We start from the raw sequence: 14,644 nt of genomic DNA on the forward strand, positions 1-14,644 counted from the left end.
CAGGATTTTTAGTTTTAAAACCAGGAAAGTTCCAAACAAACCAGGATATGTTAACTACCCTACGCGGCCAAAGTCCAACATCAAGGGGCAGGGAAATGTACTCTACAGAAATATGCCGGGTGATATTTTCAAACAAAAATGTAATCTACCACAGACTTCAATAAGTCATTCACAAACAAAATCAAAATCAAAGAAATCTGGCAGGGCACAGCGGATCACACCTGTAATCCTAGCACTCTGGGAGGCCGAGGTGGGAGGATCACTCAAGGTCAGGAGTTCGAAATCAGCCTAAGCAAGAAAAAGACCCGGCCGGGCGCTGTGGCTCACGCCTGTAATCCTAGCTCTTGGGAGGCAGAGGCGGGCAGATTGCTCAAGGTCAGGAGTTCAAAACCAGCCTGAGCAAGAGCGAGACCCCGTCTCTACTATAAATAGAAAGAAATTAATTGGCCAACTGATATATATATATATAAAAAAATTAGCCGGGCATGGTGGCGCATGCCTGTAGTCCCAGCTACTCGGGAGGCTGAGGCAGAAGGATCACTCGAGCCCAGGAGTTTGAGGTTGCTGTGAGCTAGGCTGACGCCACGGCACTCACTCTAGCCTGGACAACAAAGCGAGACTCTGTCTCAAAAAAAAAAAAAAAACAGAAAAAAGAAAAAGACCCCATCTCTACTAAAAATAGAAAGAAATTAGCCAAACAACTACAAATAAATATATAAAAAAACTAGTAGGGCATGGTGGCGCATGGCTGTAGTCCCAGCTACTCAGGAGGCTGAGGCAGGAGGATCATTTGAGCCCGAGAGTTTGAGGTTGCTGTGAGCTAGGCTGACGTCACTGCACTCTAGCCCTGGCAGCAAAGTGAGACTCCGTCTCAAGAAAAAAAAAAAAACATGTGTAACAGCTAATGTCTTTTTAAAAATAATTAGTAGATATATCAAAATGTTGACATTTATAATAGTTACACGAGGCAATGAGAACTGTTAAGAGAAATATATCACCTTCATGATAAAATAAATAAAACAAAACCCATGTGCAAAAGGTACAATATTCCCAACAGAGTTGACTAATTTGGAATGTTGTAAGTGATCTGAACGATGTATCAATGACCCTGAGAACATTCACATATTCACAAAGTAGGATCCAGCAACCCTGCTTCTGGAACTAGATCCTAATGAAATTACCCAAACTACAAGAAAGAACTGCAGTTTAACCTAGTACTATAAGGGGGAAGTAGTTTTCTTTCGTACCATGTTCATAAGGTGAAAAAGTGCCAGCGTCAATGTTAATGTAGGGGTCGATTTTGATGGCAGTAACTCGGAGTCCACATGATTTCAGAATCGTCCCAATGCTGCTCGCGATGATCCCTTTACCAATGCCTGAGATGACTCCACCTGTCACCAGAATGTACTTCATTGGCAGACGAGTGGCTGGGTGCCAATACCCAGATATAACCTGAAAGGCGACACAATTAAGAGTCAGGGAAGAGAAACATTTTCTCAAACCAGTAAAGCGGAGAGTGCATTAAATGAAAATTTCAAAAGCACACAGCATTTTTCTATCTAAACTAAATACTGGGCCAAGCATGGTGGCTCGCGCCTCTAATCCGAGCACTTTGAAGGCCAAGGCAGGAGGATCACTTGAGGCCAGGAATTCGAGACCAGCCTGAACAAGAGCAACACTGTCTCTCTAAAAAAGAAAGAAAAGAAAAGAAAAGAAAAGAAAGGAAGGGGAGGGGAGGGGAGGGGAGGGGAGGGGAGGGGAGGGGAGGGGAGGGGAGGGGAGGGAAGGGAAGGGAAGGGAAGGGAAGGGAAGGGAAGGGAAGGGAAGGGAAGGGAAGGGAAGGGAAGGGAAGGGAAGGGAAGGGAAGGGAAGGGAAGGGAAGGGAAGGGAAGGGAAGGGAAGGGAAGGGGAAAAGAAAAAGAAAGGAAAGAAAGAAAGAAAAGAAAGAAAGGAAGGAAGGAAGGAAGGAAGGAAGGAAGGAAGGAAGGAAGGAAGGAAGGAAGGAAGGAAGGAAGGAAGGAAGGAAAGAAAGAAAGAAAGAAAGAAAGAAAGAAAGAAAGAAAGAAAGAAAGAAAGAAAGAAAGAAAGAAAGAAAGAAAGAAAGAAAGAAAGAAAGATTAGCCAGGTCTTGGCAAGCGCCTGTAGTCCCAGCTACTCAGGAAGCTGAAGCAGGAGATGACTTGAGCCCAGGAGTTTGAGGCTGCAGTGAGCTATGATGACTCCACAGCATTCTAGCCTAGGCAACAGAGCAAGACTCTGTCTCAAAAACAAAACAAAACAAACAAAAAACAAAACTAAATACTTGAATCTATTGAATCAAAGTCTTATCTTCTAGGAATTTAATTTTTGTCACTATACATAAAGATGTGGATATTTTTTGCAAGAAAAGTGCCTGGCTCTGTTGCCCTGGCTTTCCCAACTGTGTCATGCAACAAAAACAAACTTTATCATGAGAAACTAGCTTTCTCTAGAATTCAGAGGCAAGCAAAAATGTTTAAGAATTCAGACTCTGGGGCCGGGCGCTGTGGCTCACGCCTGTAATCCTAGCTCTTGGGAGGCCGAGGCGGGCGGATTGCTCAAGGTCAGGAGTTCAAAACCAGCCTGAGCAAGAGCGAGACCCCGTCTCTACTATAAATAGAAAGAAATTAATTGGCCAACTGATATATATATAGAAAATTAGCCGGGCATGGTGGTACATGCCTGTAGTCCCAGCTACCCGGGAGGCTGAGGCAGAAGGATCACTCGAGCCCAGGAGTTTGAGGTTGCTGTGAGCTAGGCTGACGCCACGGCACTCACTCTAGCCTGGGCAACAAAGCGAGACTCTGTCTCAAAAAAAAAAAAAAAAAAAAAGAATTCAGACTCTGGGCCCAGGCGTGGTGGCTCTCACGCCTGTAATCCCAAGACTTTGGGAGGTCAAGGCAGGAGAATCGCTTAAACACAGGAGTTTGAGGCTGCACGCAATGAGCTATGATCACACCATTGCACTCCAGCTTAGATGACAGAGTAAGACCCTGTCTCTTAAACAAAAAAAGAGAGAAAGAGAGAGAGAAAACTCACTCTGGAGTCAGACAGATCTGTACAAATTACCTGGGCAAGTTCTTTATCCTTTACTGTGCCTGGTTCTTCAGCTGGAAAGTGGAATAAAGATACCAATCCCTTGTAGCCAGGCATGGTGACACACAACCGTAATCCCAACTACTGGGGAGGCTGAAGCAAAAGAATCACTTGAGCCCAGAACTTTTGAGTCCAGCCTGGGCAACATAGCAAGACCCGTCTCAAAAAATAAATCCTTTGGAATATTATTCAACGCTAAAAACAGACCCCAAACCAGCCTGAGCAAGAGTGAGACCCCATCTCTACAAAAAACAGAAAAAATTAGCCGGGCGTGGTGGCGTGTTCCTGTAGTCCCAGCTACTCCAGAGGCCAAGGAAAGAAATTCACTTGAGCTCAGGAGTTTGAGGTTGCTGTGAGCTAGGCTGATGCCATAGCACTCTAGCCCAGGCTACAGAGCGAGACTCTCTCTCAAAAAATAAAAAGAAAAGGCCTCCTAGCACTTTGGGAGGCCGAGGCGGGCGGATTGCTCAAGGTCAGGAGTTCGAAACCAGCCTGAGCGAGACCCCGTCTCTACCAAAAATAGAAAGAAATTAATTGACCAACTAAAAAATATATATACAGGCCGGGCGCTGTGGCTCACGCCTGTAATCCTAGCTCTTGGGAGGCAGAGGCGGGCGGATTGCTCAAGGTCAGGAGTTCAAAACCAGCCTGAGCAAGAGCGAGACCCCGTCTCTACTATAAATAGAAAGAAATTAATTGGCCAACTGATATATATATATAAAATTAGCCGGGCATGGTGGCGCATGCCTGTAGTCTCAGCTACTCGGGAGGCTGAGGCAGAAGGATCACTCAAGCCCAGGAGTTTGAGGTTGCTGTGAGCTAGGCTGACGCCACGGCACTCACTCTAGCCTGGACAACAAAGCGAGACTCTGTCTCAAAAAAAAAAAAATATATATATATATATATATATACAAAAAATTAGCCGGGCATGGTGGCACATGCCTGTAGTCCCAGCTACTCGGGAGGCTGAGGCAGGAGGATCGCTTGAGTCCAGGAGATTGAGGTTGCTGTGAGCGAGGCTGACACCAAGGCACTCACTCTAGCCTGGGGCAACAAAGTGAGACTCTGTCTCAAAAAAAAAAAAGAAAAAAGAAAAGGCCAGGCGTGGTGGCTCACACCTATAATCCTAGCACTTTGGGAGGCAAAGGCGAGCGGATTGCTCAAGGTCAGGAGTTCAAAACCAGCCTGAGCGAGACCCCATCTCTACCAAAAATAGAAAGAAATTAATTGACCAACTAAAAATATATATACAAAAAATTAGCCGGGCATGGTGGCGCATGCCTGTAGTCCCAGCTACTCGGGAGGCTGAGGCAGAAGGATCGCTGAGCCCCGGAGATTGAGGTTGCTGTGAGCCAGGCTGACGCCACGGCACTCACTCTAGCCTGGGCAACAAAGTGAGACTCTGTCTCAAAAAAAGAAAAAAAGAAAAAGAAAGAAAGAAAAAGAAATGGGCCATCAAGCCAGGAAAAGACATGGAGGAATCTTAAATGCATATTACCAAGTGAAAGAAGCCAATCTGAAAAAGCTACAAACTGTATAACTCCAACTACATGACATTTTGCAAAAGACAAAACTACAGAGAGAGTAAAAGGATCAGTGGCTGCCCTGTAGGAGGGGGGGCGGGATGAATAGATAGCACAAAGGATTTTTAGAGCAGTGAGACTACTCTGTAAGATACTGTAACGGTGGATACATGTCCATTAAACATTTGTCAAAACCCATAGAAGGAACACAAAAGAGTGAACCCTGATGTAAATAAACTATAGACTTCGGGGGATAATGATGCATCACTATAGATTCACCAATTATATAATAATAAATGCACCACTCTTGTGCAGAGGTAGTGGGCAGGCTGGGTGTGCCAGGTGAGCGGGGGCAGGAGGTATATGGGTACTCTGTATTTCCTGCTCAGTTTTGCTGTGAACCTAAAATTGCTCTAGGCCGGGCATGGGGGCTCACGCCTGTAATCCTAGCACTCTGGGAGGCCAAGGCAGGTGGATTGCTCGAGGTCAGGAGTTCGAAACCAGCCTGAGCAAGAGTGAGAACCCCGTCTCTACTATAAATAGAAAGAAATTAACTGGCCAACTAATATATATAGAAAAAATTAGCCGGGCATGGTGGCGCATGCCTGTAGTCCCAGCTACTCGGGAGGCTGAGGCAGGAGGATTGCTTGAGCCCAGGAGTTTGAGGTTGCTGTGAGCTGGGCTGACGCCACGGCACTCACTCTAGCCTGGGCAACAAAGCAAGACTCTGTCTCTAAATAAATAAATAAATAAATAAAATTGCTCTAAAAAATAAAGTCATTTTTTCGAAAAAAAAAATCAATATTCAAATATGCCAACATTTTTAAAAAGCCACCAGTCTCAGTAACTGGTTATGAGGAATAACTGATCACATAAATCATGACTGTGGGATCAGCAAACCGTGGCACACAGCTCAAATCTATTTGTGTATGGTTTGAAAGGTACAATTTTAAATGATCGAATAGTTGCAACAACAGAGACTTTCTAGCCCACAAAGTCTGAAATAGTTACTATCTAGCCTTTTACAGAAAATGTTTTCTGACACTTGACACCTGGTGGCACATAGTAAGGCCTTAATAAAAGATAAGCTATTAGTGCCATTATTAATAATAACAGGCCGGGTGCGGTGGCTCACACCTGTAATCCCAGCACTCTGGGAGACCGAGGCAGACGGGTCACTTGAACTCAGGAGTTCAAGACCAGCCTGAGCAAGAGTGAGACCCCGGCTCCACTAAAAATAGAAAAAATTAGCCGGGTGTGGTGGTGTTTGCCTGTAGTCTCAGCTATTTGGGAGGCTGAGGTAGGAGGATCGCTTGAGCCCAGGAGTTTGAGGTTGCAGTGAGCTATGATGACACCACTGCACTCTAGCCCAGGCAACAGAGCAAGAGTCTGTCCTAAAAATAATAATAATAATAATGTATCCATTGCTTTTTTTTTTTTTAAGAGATGGAGTTTTGCTCTGTCACCTAATCTGGAGTGCAAAAGCATGATCATCGCTCAATACAGCCTAAACTCCTAAGCTTAAGTGATCCTTTCTCTTCCCTGAGCAGGAACTATAGGGGCACACCCAGCTTTTCTTTTTTTGTAACGGAGTCTTGCTTTGTTGCCTGAGCTAGAATGCCCTGGTGTCAGCCTAGCTCACTGCAACCTCAAAATCCTGGTCCCAGCCTGTAATCCTAGCTCTCTGGGAGGCCAAGGCGGGCGGATTGCTCAAGGTCAGGAGTTCGAAACCAGCCTGAACAAGAGTGAGACCCCATCTCTACTATAAATAGAAAGAAATTAATTGGCCAATTGATATATATATATATAAAAGAAAATTAGCCGGGCATGGTGGCACATGCCTGTAGTCCCAGCTACTTGGGAGGCTGAGGTAGTAGGATCATTTGAGCCCAGGATTTTGAGGTTGCTGTGAGCTAGGCTGATGCCAGGGCACTCACTCTAGCCTGGACAACAAAGCGAGACTCTGTTTCAAAAAAAAAAAAAAAAAAAAAAGTCCTGGTCCCATATTTTTCTGCTGTGGCCTCCCAAAGTGCTAGGATTACAGGAGTGACCCACCATGCCTGGCCTCAGCCTAATTTTTTTAAAAATACTTTTTTAAGGACCAAGTCTCACTTATGTTCACCAGGCTGGTCCCAAACTTCTGGCCTCAAGCAATCCTCTGGCCCGGGCCTCCCAAAAGGCTGGGATTATAGGCATGAGCCACAGTGCCCAGCCTAATCAGTATATCTTTCTTAACTAAGCATGTTAAACACTGAATCTTTTTCTTTACCCAGTAGTTTTACCATTTAAACATATCTAAACAGGAAAAAAAAATATTCTGTCTTAAGGAAATTTTATTTGCCTTTTCTGCTGCTGATTCAATCCCTTTTGTTTTACAGGAAGCTTAATAACTTCTTCATTTTCTTTGAATACTCTTGTTTTTCCCTTGAATGTGTACAGGAGCCTTTTGCTCTTGTAATTTCACTATGTACATGAAAGTAGGCGCTTAACAGTATTATATGTGTATTTGTGTAGTCATGGCAGGCAAATGGGCAATTAAGACCAATAATATAAAATTATAGCTGCAGAGAGAGACAGAAAAGAGAAACTAACAAAAGCTAATAACTATAAATGCCACTTTCAATTATAATTCACAATTTTTTTAAAGTACTTGGAAATTAAACACAAATGCATTCAGGTAAGAGAGATTTCAGTTAACCATTTCTTTTCTGTCCTCCTAAAAGGAATGCCCATTCTATTTTGTAGTTTCCTCTGCTTGTCTTTTTTTTTTTTTTTTTTTTTTTTTTTTTGAGACAGTCTCACTTTGTTGCCCTGGCTAGAGTGCCATGGCTTCAGCCTAGTTCACAGCAACCTCAAACTCCTGGGCTCAAGCGATCCTCCTGCCTCAGCCTCCTGAGTAGCTGGGACTACAGGCATGCACCACCAAGCCCAGCTAATTTTTTCTATATATTTTTAGTTGTCCAATTAATTTCTTTCTATTTATAGTAGAGACAGGGTCCCGCTCTTGCTCAGGCTGGTTTCGAACTCCTAACCTGGAGCAATCCACCCGCCTCGGCCTCCCAGAGAGCTAGGATTATAGGCATGAACCCCCACATCTGGCCTCTGCTTGTCTTTCAAAAGGAACTATCTTTTAACTTAAAGGTGTAAAGTTATCTCACTTCAGAGCTGTGAGTTCAACTGGAACTAGCTGACCGTGGTCAGGGTGAGTAAACTAAAGCTATCCAAAACATACATGTTCCATCCCAAACAGCCTCCCTAACTCCCCAAGCCTGCCTTTCTCTACACAACAGTTGATCACAGTCAATGTCATTGCCCCTCTTCCCTAGCCGCCTGCCCACTCACTTACCCAAGCTATATTTATAGCCTAAAAGATTCTCAATCCAAACCCAAACCCCTCCCCCTCTTGGAGATCTAAAATGTATCTGAACATTTATCTTTTTCCACTCTTTCTGCCCCAGGTAGTCACCAAGGTGATGATTTCTTCACAGCCCTACCTTACTCAGCCCACTGTTGAAAATTTGTTCAATTTTGATAAGTGCCTGTCCTTGAGAGTCAGAAAGCTTGGGTTCAAATCTTGACTCTGAACTCAGCTATGACCCTAGGCAAATTCTTCAACTGCTCAAAACCTTAATTTTCTTTTTTGAGACAGAATCTCTATCTGTTGCTCAGGCTAGAGTGCTGTGGCGTCAGCCTAGCTCACATCAACCTCAAACTCCTAGGCTCCAGCAATCCTCCTGCCTCAGCCTCCCGAGTAGCTGGGACTACAGGCATGCCCCACCATGCCTGGCTAATTTTTTTTTTTTTTTTTTTTTTTTTTTTTTTATAATTTTTACTTTTTTCTTTTTTTCAGCTTTACACATGGATAGAAGCTAATTTTTTTTTTGTATATATATTTTTAGTTGGTCAATTAATTTCTTTCTATTTTTAGTAGAGATGGGGTCTTGCTCTTGCTCAGGCTGGTTTGGAACTCCTGACCTTGAGCGATCCGCCCACCTCGGCCTCCCAGAGTGCTAGGATTATAGGCGTGAGCCACAACAATGGCCCAAAACCTTAATTTTCTAAATCCATACAATACATATGGATGATAGTAACTACCTTAGAGAGCTGTGCTGGGATTTACAGAATAAATGCTAAATTAATGTTGGCCATTATCATTTTTCAGAGCTGCCTACTCACTGATTCAGTCAGCTCACAAACGTTTATTGAACATCTATTATGTGCTTAACATGTTCCCAGGTCCTGAGAATATGAGTATGAAAGAAAAGTCAAAGTCCCTGCCCCCTTGGACTTCACTTTTCCTGTGAGATTAAGGGGCAAATAAGTTGCACTCTAATTATTCCTTATTCTGGCACCGTCATACTGTTCAAATGACTCCCCATTTATAAAAGTTAGGAAAATTGCAAAAATGCCATAGAGCTATGATCAAGAAAACTGGAGTACCTTCCTGTGAAGTCACATTATGCCTAAGAATTTTCATATAAGCAAATGTTTACATTACATGAAAAAAAGGATACAAAATTGAATGTAATATTATCGATTATGTTCTTTTAATTAAGATCAAAATCCTACCATGTTAAATTTTAATATATTTAGGTGATTGGGTTGTAGGTGTGGGGACATAGAAAACAAGACCCCAAAATGAAGGTCTTAGAAGCAAAATTTCTGATGTTCTCTTGCCCTCCTGTCTCAAGTCCTTCATTCCCCCCGAAAGCCAAGTCATAGAAACTAGAAGTCCTCTTCCCCAAGACAGTACTGGAAAATAGAACCCCTTTTCCCCCAAAGCCAGCCATAAATCCAAAAAATATGACTCTGATCTCTCCCTCCCCCCCCTTTTTTTTTTTTTTTTTTGAGACAGAGTCTCCCTTTGTTGCTCAGGCTAGAGTGAGTTCCCTGGCATCAGCCTAGCTCACAGCAACCTCAGACTCCTGGGCTCAAGCAATCCTCCTGCCTCAGCCTCCCGAATAGCTGGGACTACAGGCATGCGCCACCATGCCCGGCTAAATTTTTCTGTATATATTAGTTGGCCAATTTATTTCTTTCTATTTATAGTAGAGACGGGTCTCGCTCTTGCTCAGGCTGATTTCCAACTCCTGACCTTGAGCCATCTGCCTGCCTTGGCCTCCCAGAGTGCTAGGATTCCAGGTGTGAGCCACCGCCAGGCCTTCCTGCCAGGCCTTCCTCGCCTTTTTGTGTAACAGCTAGCCATGAAGAAATTAAGACCCTCATTCCAGAGGGATCCTACGGACACCCAGAAGGAAGAATAATGCTACAACAGAGAGGCCAAGAATAATATGGAGAGGCCTTGCTAGTTTTCCCCACTCAGTCTATTTCTAGTAGCTCATCTGTCCCTGCTTCCTGGAACCTAAGTGTAAAACCAGATAGTTTCCCCTCTACCTTTGGGTCTCCATTCGGAAGGCTCCCGTAGCACGTAAAACTATAATTAAATAAATATGTTATGCTTTTCTCTTGTTAACTTGTGTTTCATTAGAGAGCTCTCAGCTGTGACTCTTACAATGGGTAAGGAAAGGTATCACCTCCTTTCCCCACCTACATAGGTAATCATTAGTTTTCTGTTTTTTTAAAAATACAGGAAGCACTCTGGGAGGCGGAGGCAGATTGCTCAAGGTCAGGAGTTCAAAACCAGCCTGAGCAAGAGGGAGACCCCGTCTCTACTATAAATAGAAAGAAATTAATTGACCAACTAATATATACATAAAAAGTTAGCTGGGCATGGTGGCGCATGCCTGTAGTCCCAGCTACTTGGGAGGCTGAGGCAGGAGGATCGCCTGAGCCCAGGAGTTTGAGGTTGCTGTGAGCTAGGCTGATGCCACAGAATTCACTCTAGCCTGGGCAACAAAGTGAGACTCTGTCTCAAAAAAATATATAAATAGATAAAATAAAATAAAAATACAGGCTATCTTTTAAAGTACATTGGCTATTTTAGGAAGTCCTTTTTTAAAAATATAACTTCAGGCCGGGGCCTGGTGGCTCACGCCTGTAATCCTAGCACTCTGGGAGGCTGAAGTGGATTGCTGAAGGTCAGAAGTTCAAAACTAGCCTGAGCAAGAGTAAGACCCTGTCTCTACTATAAATAAAAATATATTAATTGGCCAACTAATATATATAGAAAAAAAATTAGCCGGGCATGGTGGAGCATGCCTGTAGTCCCAGCTACTCGGGAGGCTGAGGCAGGAGGATTGCTTGAGCCCAGGAGTTTGAGGTTGCTGTGAGCTAGGCTGACGCCATGACACTCACTCTAGCCTGGGCAACAAAGGGAGACTCTGTCTCAAAAAAAAAAAAAAAAAAAAATGTAAGGCCGGGCGCTGTGGCTCACGCCTGTAATCCTAGCTCTTGGGAGGCCGAGGCGGGCGGATTGCTCAAGGTCAGGAGTTCGAAACCAGCCTGAGCAAGAGCGAGACCCCGTCTCTACTATAAATAGAAAGAAATTAATTGGCCAACTGATATATATATATATAAAAAAAATTAGCCGGGCATGGTGGCGCATGCCTGTAGTCCCAGCTACCCGGGAGGCTGAGGCAGAAGGATCACTCGAGCCCAGGAGTTTGAGGTTGCTGTGAGCGAGGCTGAGGCCACGGCACTCACTCTAGCCTGGGCAACAAAGCGAGACTCTGTCTCAAAAAAAAAAAAAAAAAAAAAAATGTAATTTCATACCACGGAGATACCTAATCCTTTCTACCTATTTTAAGCAAACAAGTTTGAAATGAAAATTTAAAAGTGCAGGAAATGGGTCCGGTGCGGTGGCTCATGCCTGTAATCCTAATACTTTGGCAGGCAGTGGCCAGAGGATTGCTTCAGGCCAGGAGTTTGAGACTAGCCTGAGCAACATAGGGAGTCCCTGACTCTACAAAAAATAGAAAAATGAGAGGGGCGTGGTGACACACACCTGTAGTCCCAGCTACCAGGGAGGCTGAGGCAGGGGTTGAAGTCAGCTAAAATAAGGGTCTGGTTGTAGAAGCAAAGCAATCCACTTGTAACTGAATGCATATTCTGCCAGCCGCATGTTGTAACATTTTACTACACCCCAGACTGACAGCTATCTGCTTCTGTAAACAGCTTGCTTTGAGATAGTTCTCGGAGCAGGGGCTCAAGGCCAGGCCAGGGCTCTGGCCATCTGGAGAGAACATGATAAAATGTAGAAAACAATACCCTCACTTATGTGCCTCTAGTCACATAAGCCCCCTGTGACTGTGCTTGAACAATTAGATAATTTTTTAGAGTGTGGTTTTTGTCTTTAAAAGGGGCTATTTTTTCTAGCTCATCTCTACTTTTCTGTGCCTGCCACTCTGCAGGACAGGAGTAGTCCTGGCCAGTAGCTAAAGACTCACAATGTGACCCAATTCGGTTTCTAAGGTGGTCTTTTCTAGCACTTTGGACCCTAACAGCAGGAGGATAGCTTGAGCCCAGGAGTTGGAGGTTGCAGTGAGCTATGATGATGCCACAGCACTCTAGCCCTGGAGACAAAGTGAAACTCTGTCTCAAAAAAAAAAAAAAAAAAAAAAAGTGCAGGAAAACGTAGGTAGGCTCTATTTTTGATCACTTTCTCCATTCAGGATGGTTTCCAGTATAAAGAGAAGTTTTTCATTTACTCCCGTGAGCAGAACCCAGTGTTCATAGAATAGGACAATATAGAGTTGTGTTGTCTTGCCTAATAAAAATATTACACAGCCAGGTATGTAATTTTAAATTTTCTAGTAGCCACATTAAAGAAGTACAAAGAAACAAATTAAGTTAATTTTAACAATATACCTTATTTAACGCAATGTATCCAAAAAGTTAATGCTTCAACATGTAATCAATGTAAGAATTTTTGGTGAGACATTTTACATCGTTTTTTTGTCCTGAGCCCTCCGAAATCAGATGTTTATACAAGTCAAATCAGACTTACCACATTTCCAGTATTCAATAGCCACCCACATGTGGCAAGTGGCTCCCACATTAGACCTGGCAGGCCTAGAGCAACAATTAATATAATAAAAACACCAGAAGCAACAAAAGACACCTCAATGATGGCCAATCAAAAAGTTATGTTAGATACAAAAGAGCACTTACTGAATGACCTCATTCTATGAAGTTCTAGAACAGGCAAAACTAAGCTATGACAGCAATCAGAACGGGGGGTGGGGTGCGATCGGAAAGAGGCAAGAGGGGAACTTTCCTGGCTGATGGAAGTGGCCTATGTCTACCTTGGGACAGTGGTTACACAAGTGTGTACTCTGTCACATCCCGTCGATCTGCACACTTAAAACGGGGCATTTTATTGTATGTAAAGTATACATCTTTTTTTTTTAATGTCGCCCCCAAAAAGCTGTTCTGTAGTAGAAGCATAGTTTGGCAGTGTTCGCCCTAACAGCTAACTAATCGGGGAAATGCGAGAGTAGTGGTTTAACGGGTACGCCGGGGCCGGGGAGAGGACAGAAAGCCATGTCACCCGCGCTGATCGCCGCCTCACCCGACCCCTGCTCGGGGCTTCACTTCCGCCAACGCCATCTCGGGGCTCTCCCCGCTGCAGAGGGCGAGGATACATGGGGCTCGGGGAACCGGCGGGGACTGAGAGGAGCGGCCCCAGGCCCCGGCCCGCCGTAGGACAGGCTTCGATGGCACAGAGCACCGGCGGGAGTCCTCTGGTCCCCGCGCCACCCCCGGCAGCCGAGGTCTGGACCGAGGGGTGCAGGACGCGCGGGACTCCGGGCGGGGCTCAAACTCTGCGCCGGAGAAGGCGCGGGCGCCATCGGGGAGGGGACAAAGGTGCCCTGCCCCTCGCGCGCGCCAGGGCTGGGGACGCAACACTGGGGCGGGAAGGTTTTGGGGACGCGCGGTGACCCCGGCGCCGAGACTCTCGGGGTCCGGGGCAGGCCCAAGCGGGGAGTTAGTTACCTTTGCGGCGGTGGCAGCGCCAGGGAGGGTGGCCAGTGGCGACCGCGGGCTCCGCCCTGCGGCCGGCCTGACGCTCACCTGTCTGGCTGGGGAGAGGGCCGCCGCTGGGGTGGCCCGAAGTCGCCACCGGGTCCTTCCCGCCGCCCGCGTGGACCCTGGCGTGCGCGGCGCCCTCCTTGCCCACCTTCCTCTCTCCGCCCTGCTGCTGGCCTCGCTGACTCACGCTGGTGAGCTCGGGGTTTGCACCCGTGTGTGTGCAAAGGTCCAAAACAAACGCCTAAAAAGTGACCCCTCCGGCACAGGCAGCTCCCGTCACCCTCTGCTCTGGACACACTTGGCCCCAGGGCTCCCTCGGCCCAGGCCCTGCTCCTCCCTCCGCTGGCTCACTTTGCGAAGCCACCTCGGGTGCGCGCCTGAACTCCACGGGTCCCGGCGAGCCCGGGTCCTCCGGTCCACTCCTCACCCTTGCAAAGAGCTTCACCCGTCTCCGACGTCGGCGGATCCCCTCCTGCGCGCCGGGAACTGCAGGAGCGCTCGGGAGAGGAGGAAAATTAAACAAAACTCCAGCCTTTGAGGAGCTCCCAGTCTGGTGGGAAGTCTACCCGGGTGTTGGAAGCCGTGTAGGTTCCCGACCGCGAAGAAAAGCTGCGGGGGGTGGGGAGGGGGAGGAGAGCAGAAAAAGGCAATTAAGGCTTCCCTGAGTGACTTTTTTAGAAAGGGTATTTGGACGGTGGTTGACGCTGAGAAAAGATACAGGAGGTTATTCAGGCGAAGGGAAGTACTTAAACAAACCACTGAAGGAGAAAGGAGCTAACTGGGGACAACAGAAGGGTTTGAAGTGAGAAGGAAGGTTTAGGAAAGTGGCAGAAATATTGCATAACCTGTGTGAGACACTAAAGTGACAAGTTAGACAAGAGTCATTGAAGACCTAGTAGAGTTTAGACACTATAATTGTGGTCCAGCAAGATGATGGCTCACGCCTGTAATCCCATTATTTTGGGGGGTCAAAGTGGGAGGATCGCTTGAGCAACAATAGTGAGACTCCATCTCTACCAAAAATAGAAAAATTAGCTGGCTGTGGTGGTCCCCACCAGTAGTCCCAGCTACTTTGG

At 45.8% G+C, this 14,644-nt stretch overlaps 1 protein-coding gene across 6 annotated transcripts in view; it reads right to left on the reverse strand.

Moving 5' to 3' along the window:
- Positions 1-14,319, reverse strand: part of CTPS2 (CTP synthase 2) — a 115,901-nt gene extending 101,582 nt beyond the window's left edge. Inside the window, exons 1-3 of one of the 6 annotated variants that reach the window (XM_012784732.2) lie at positions 13,533-13,966; positions 12,544-12,608; positions 1,248-1,452 (exon numbers count right to left, since the gene is read on the reverse strand). In XM_012784732.2, coding sequence (XP_012640186.1) covers positions 1,248-1,452; positions 12,544-12,594 — 256 coding nt within the window. In that variant the 5' untranslated portion in view covers positions 12,595-12,608; positions 13,533-13,966. Of the gene's footprint in view, positions 1-1,247; positions 1,453-3,087; positions 3,225-12,543; positions 12,609-13,532; positions 13,967-13,995 lie in introns of those variants that run through there. The other 5 variants (XM_012784737.2, XM_012784736.3, XM_012784735.3 and 2 more) reach the window with 5 other exon arrangements.
- Positions 14,320-14,644: the final 325 nt, after the last annotated feature.

The sequence above is a fragment of the Microcebus murinus genome, chromosome X (genome assembly GCF_040939455.1).
Source record: "Microcebus murinus isolate Inina chromosome X, M.murinus_Inina_mat1.0, whole genome shotgun sequence".
NCBI classification, from domain to species: Eukaryota; Metazoa; Chordata; class Mammalia; order Primates; family Cheirogaleidae; genus Microcebus; species Microcebus murinus.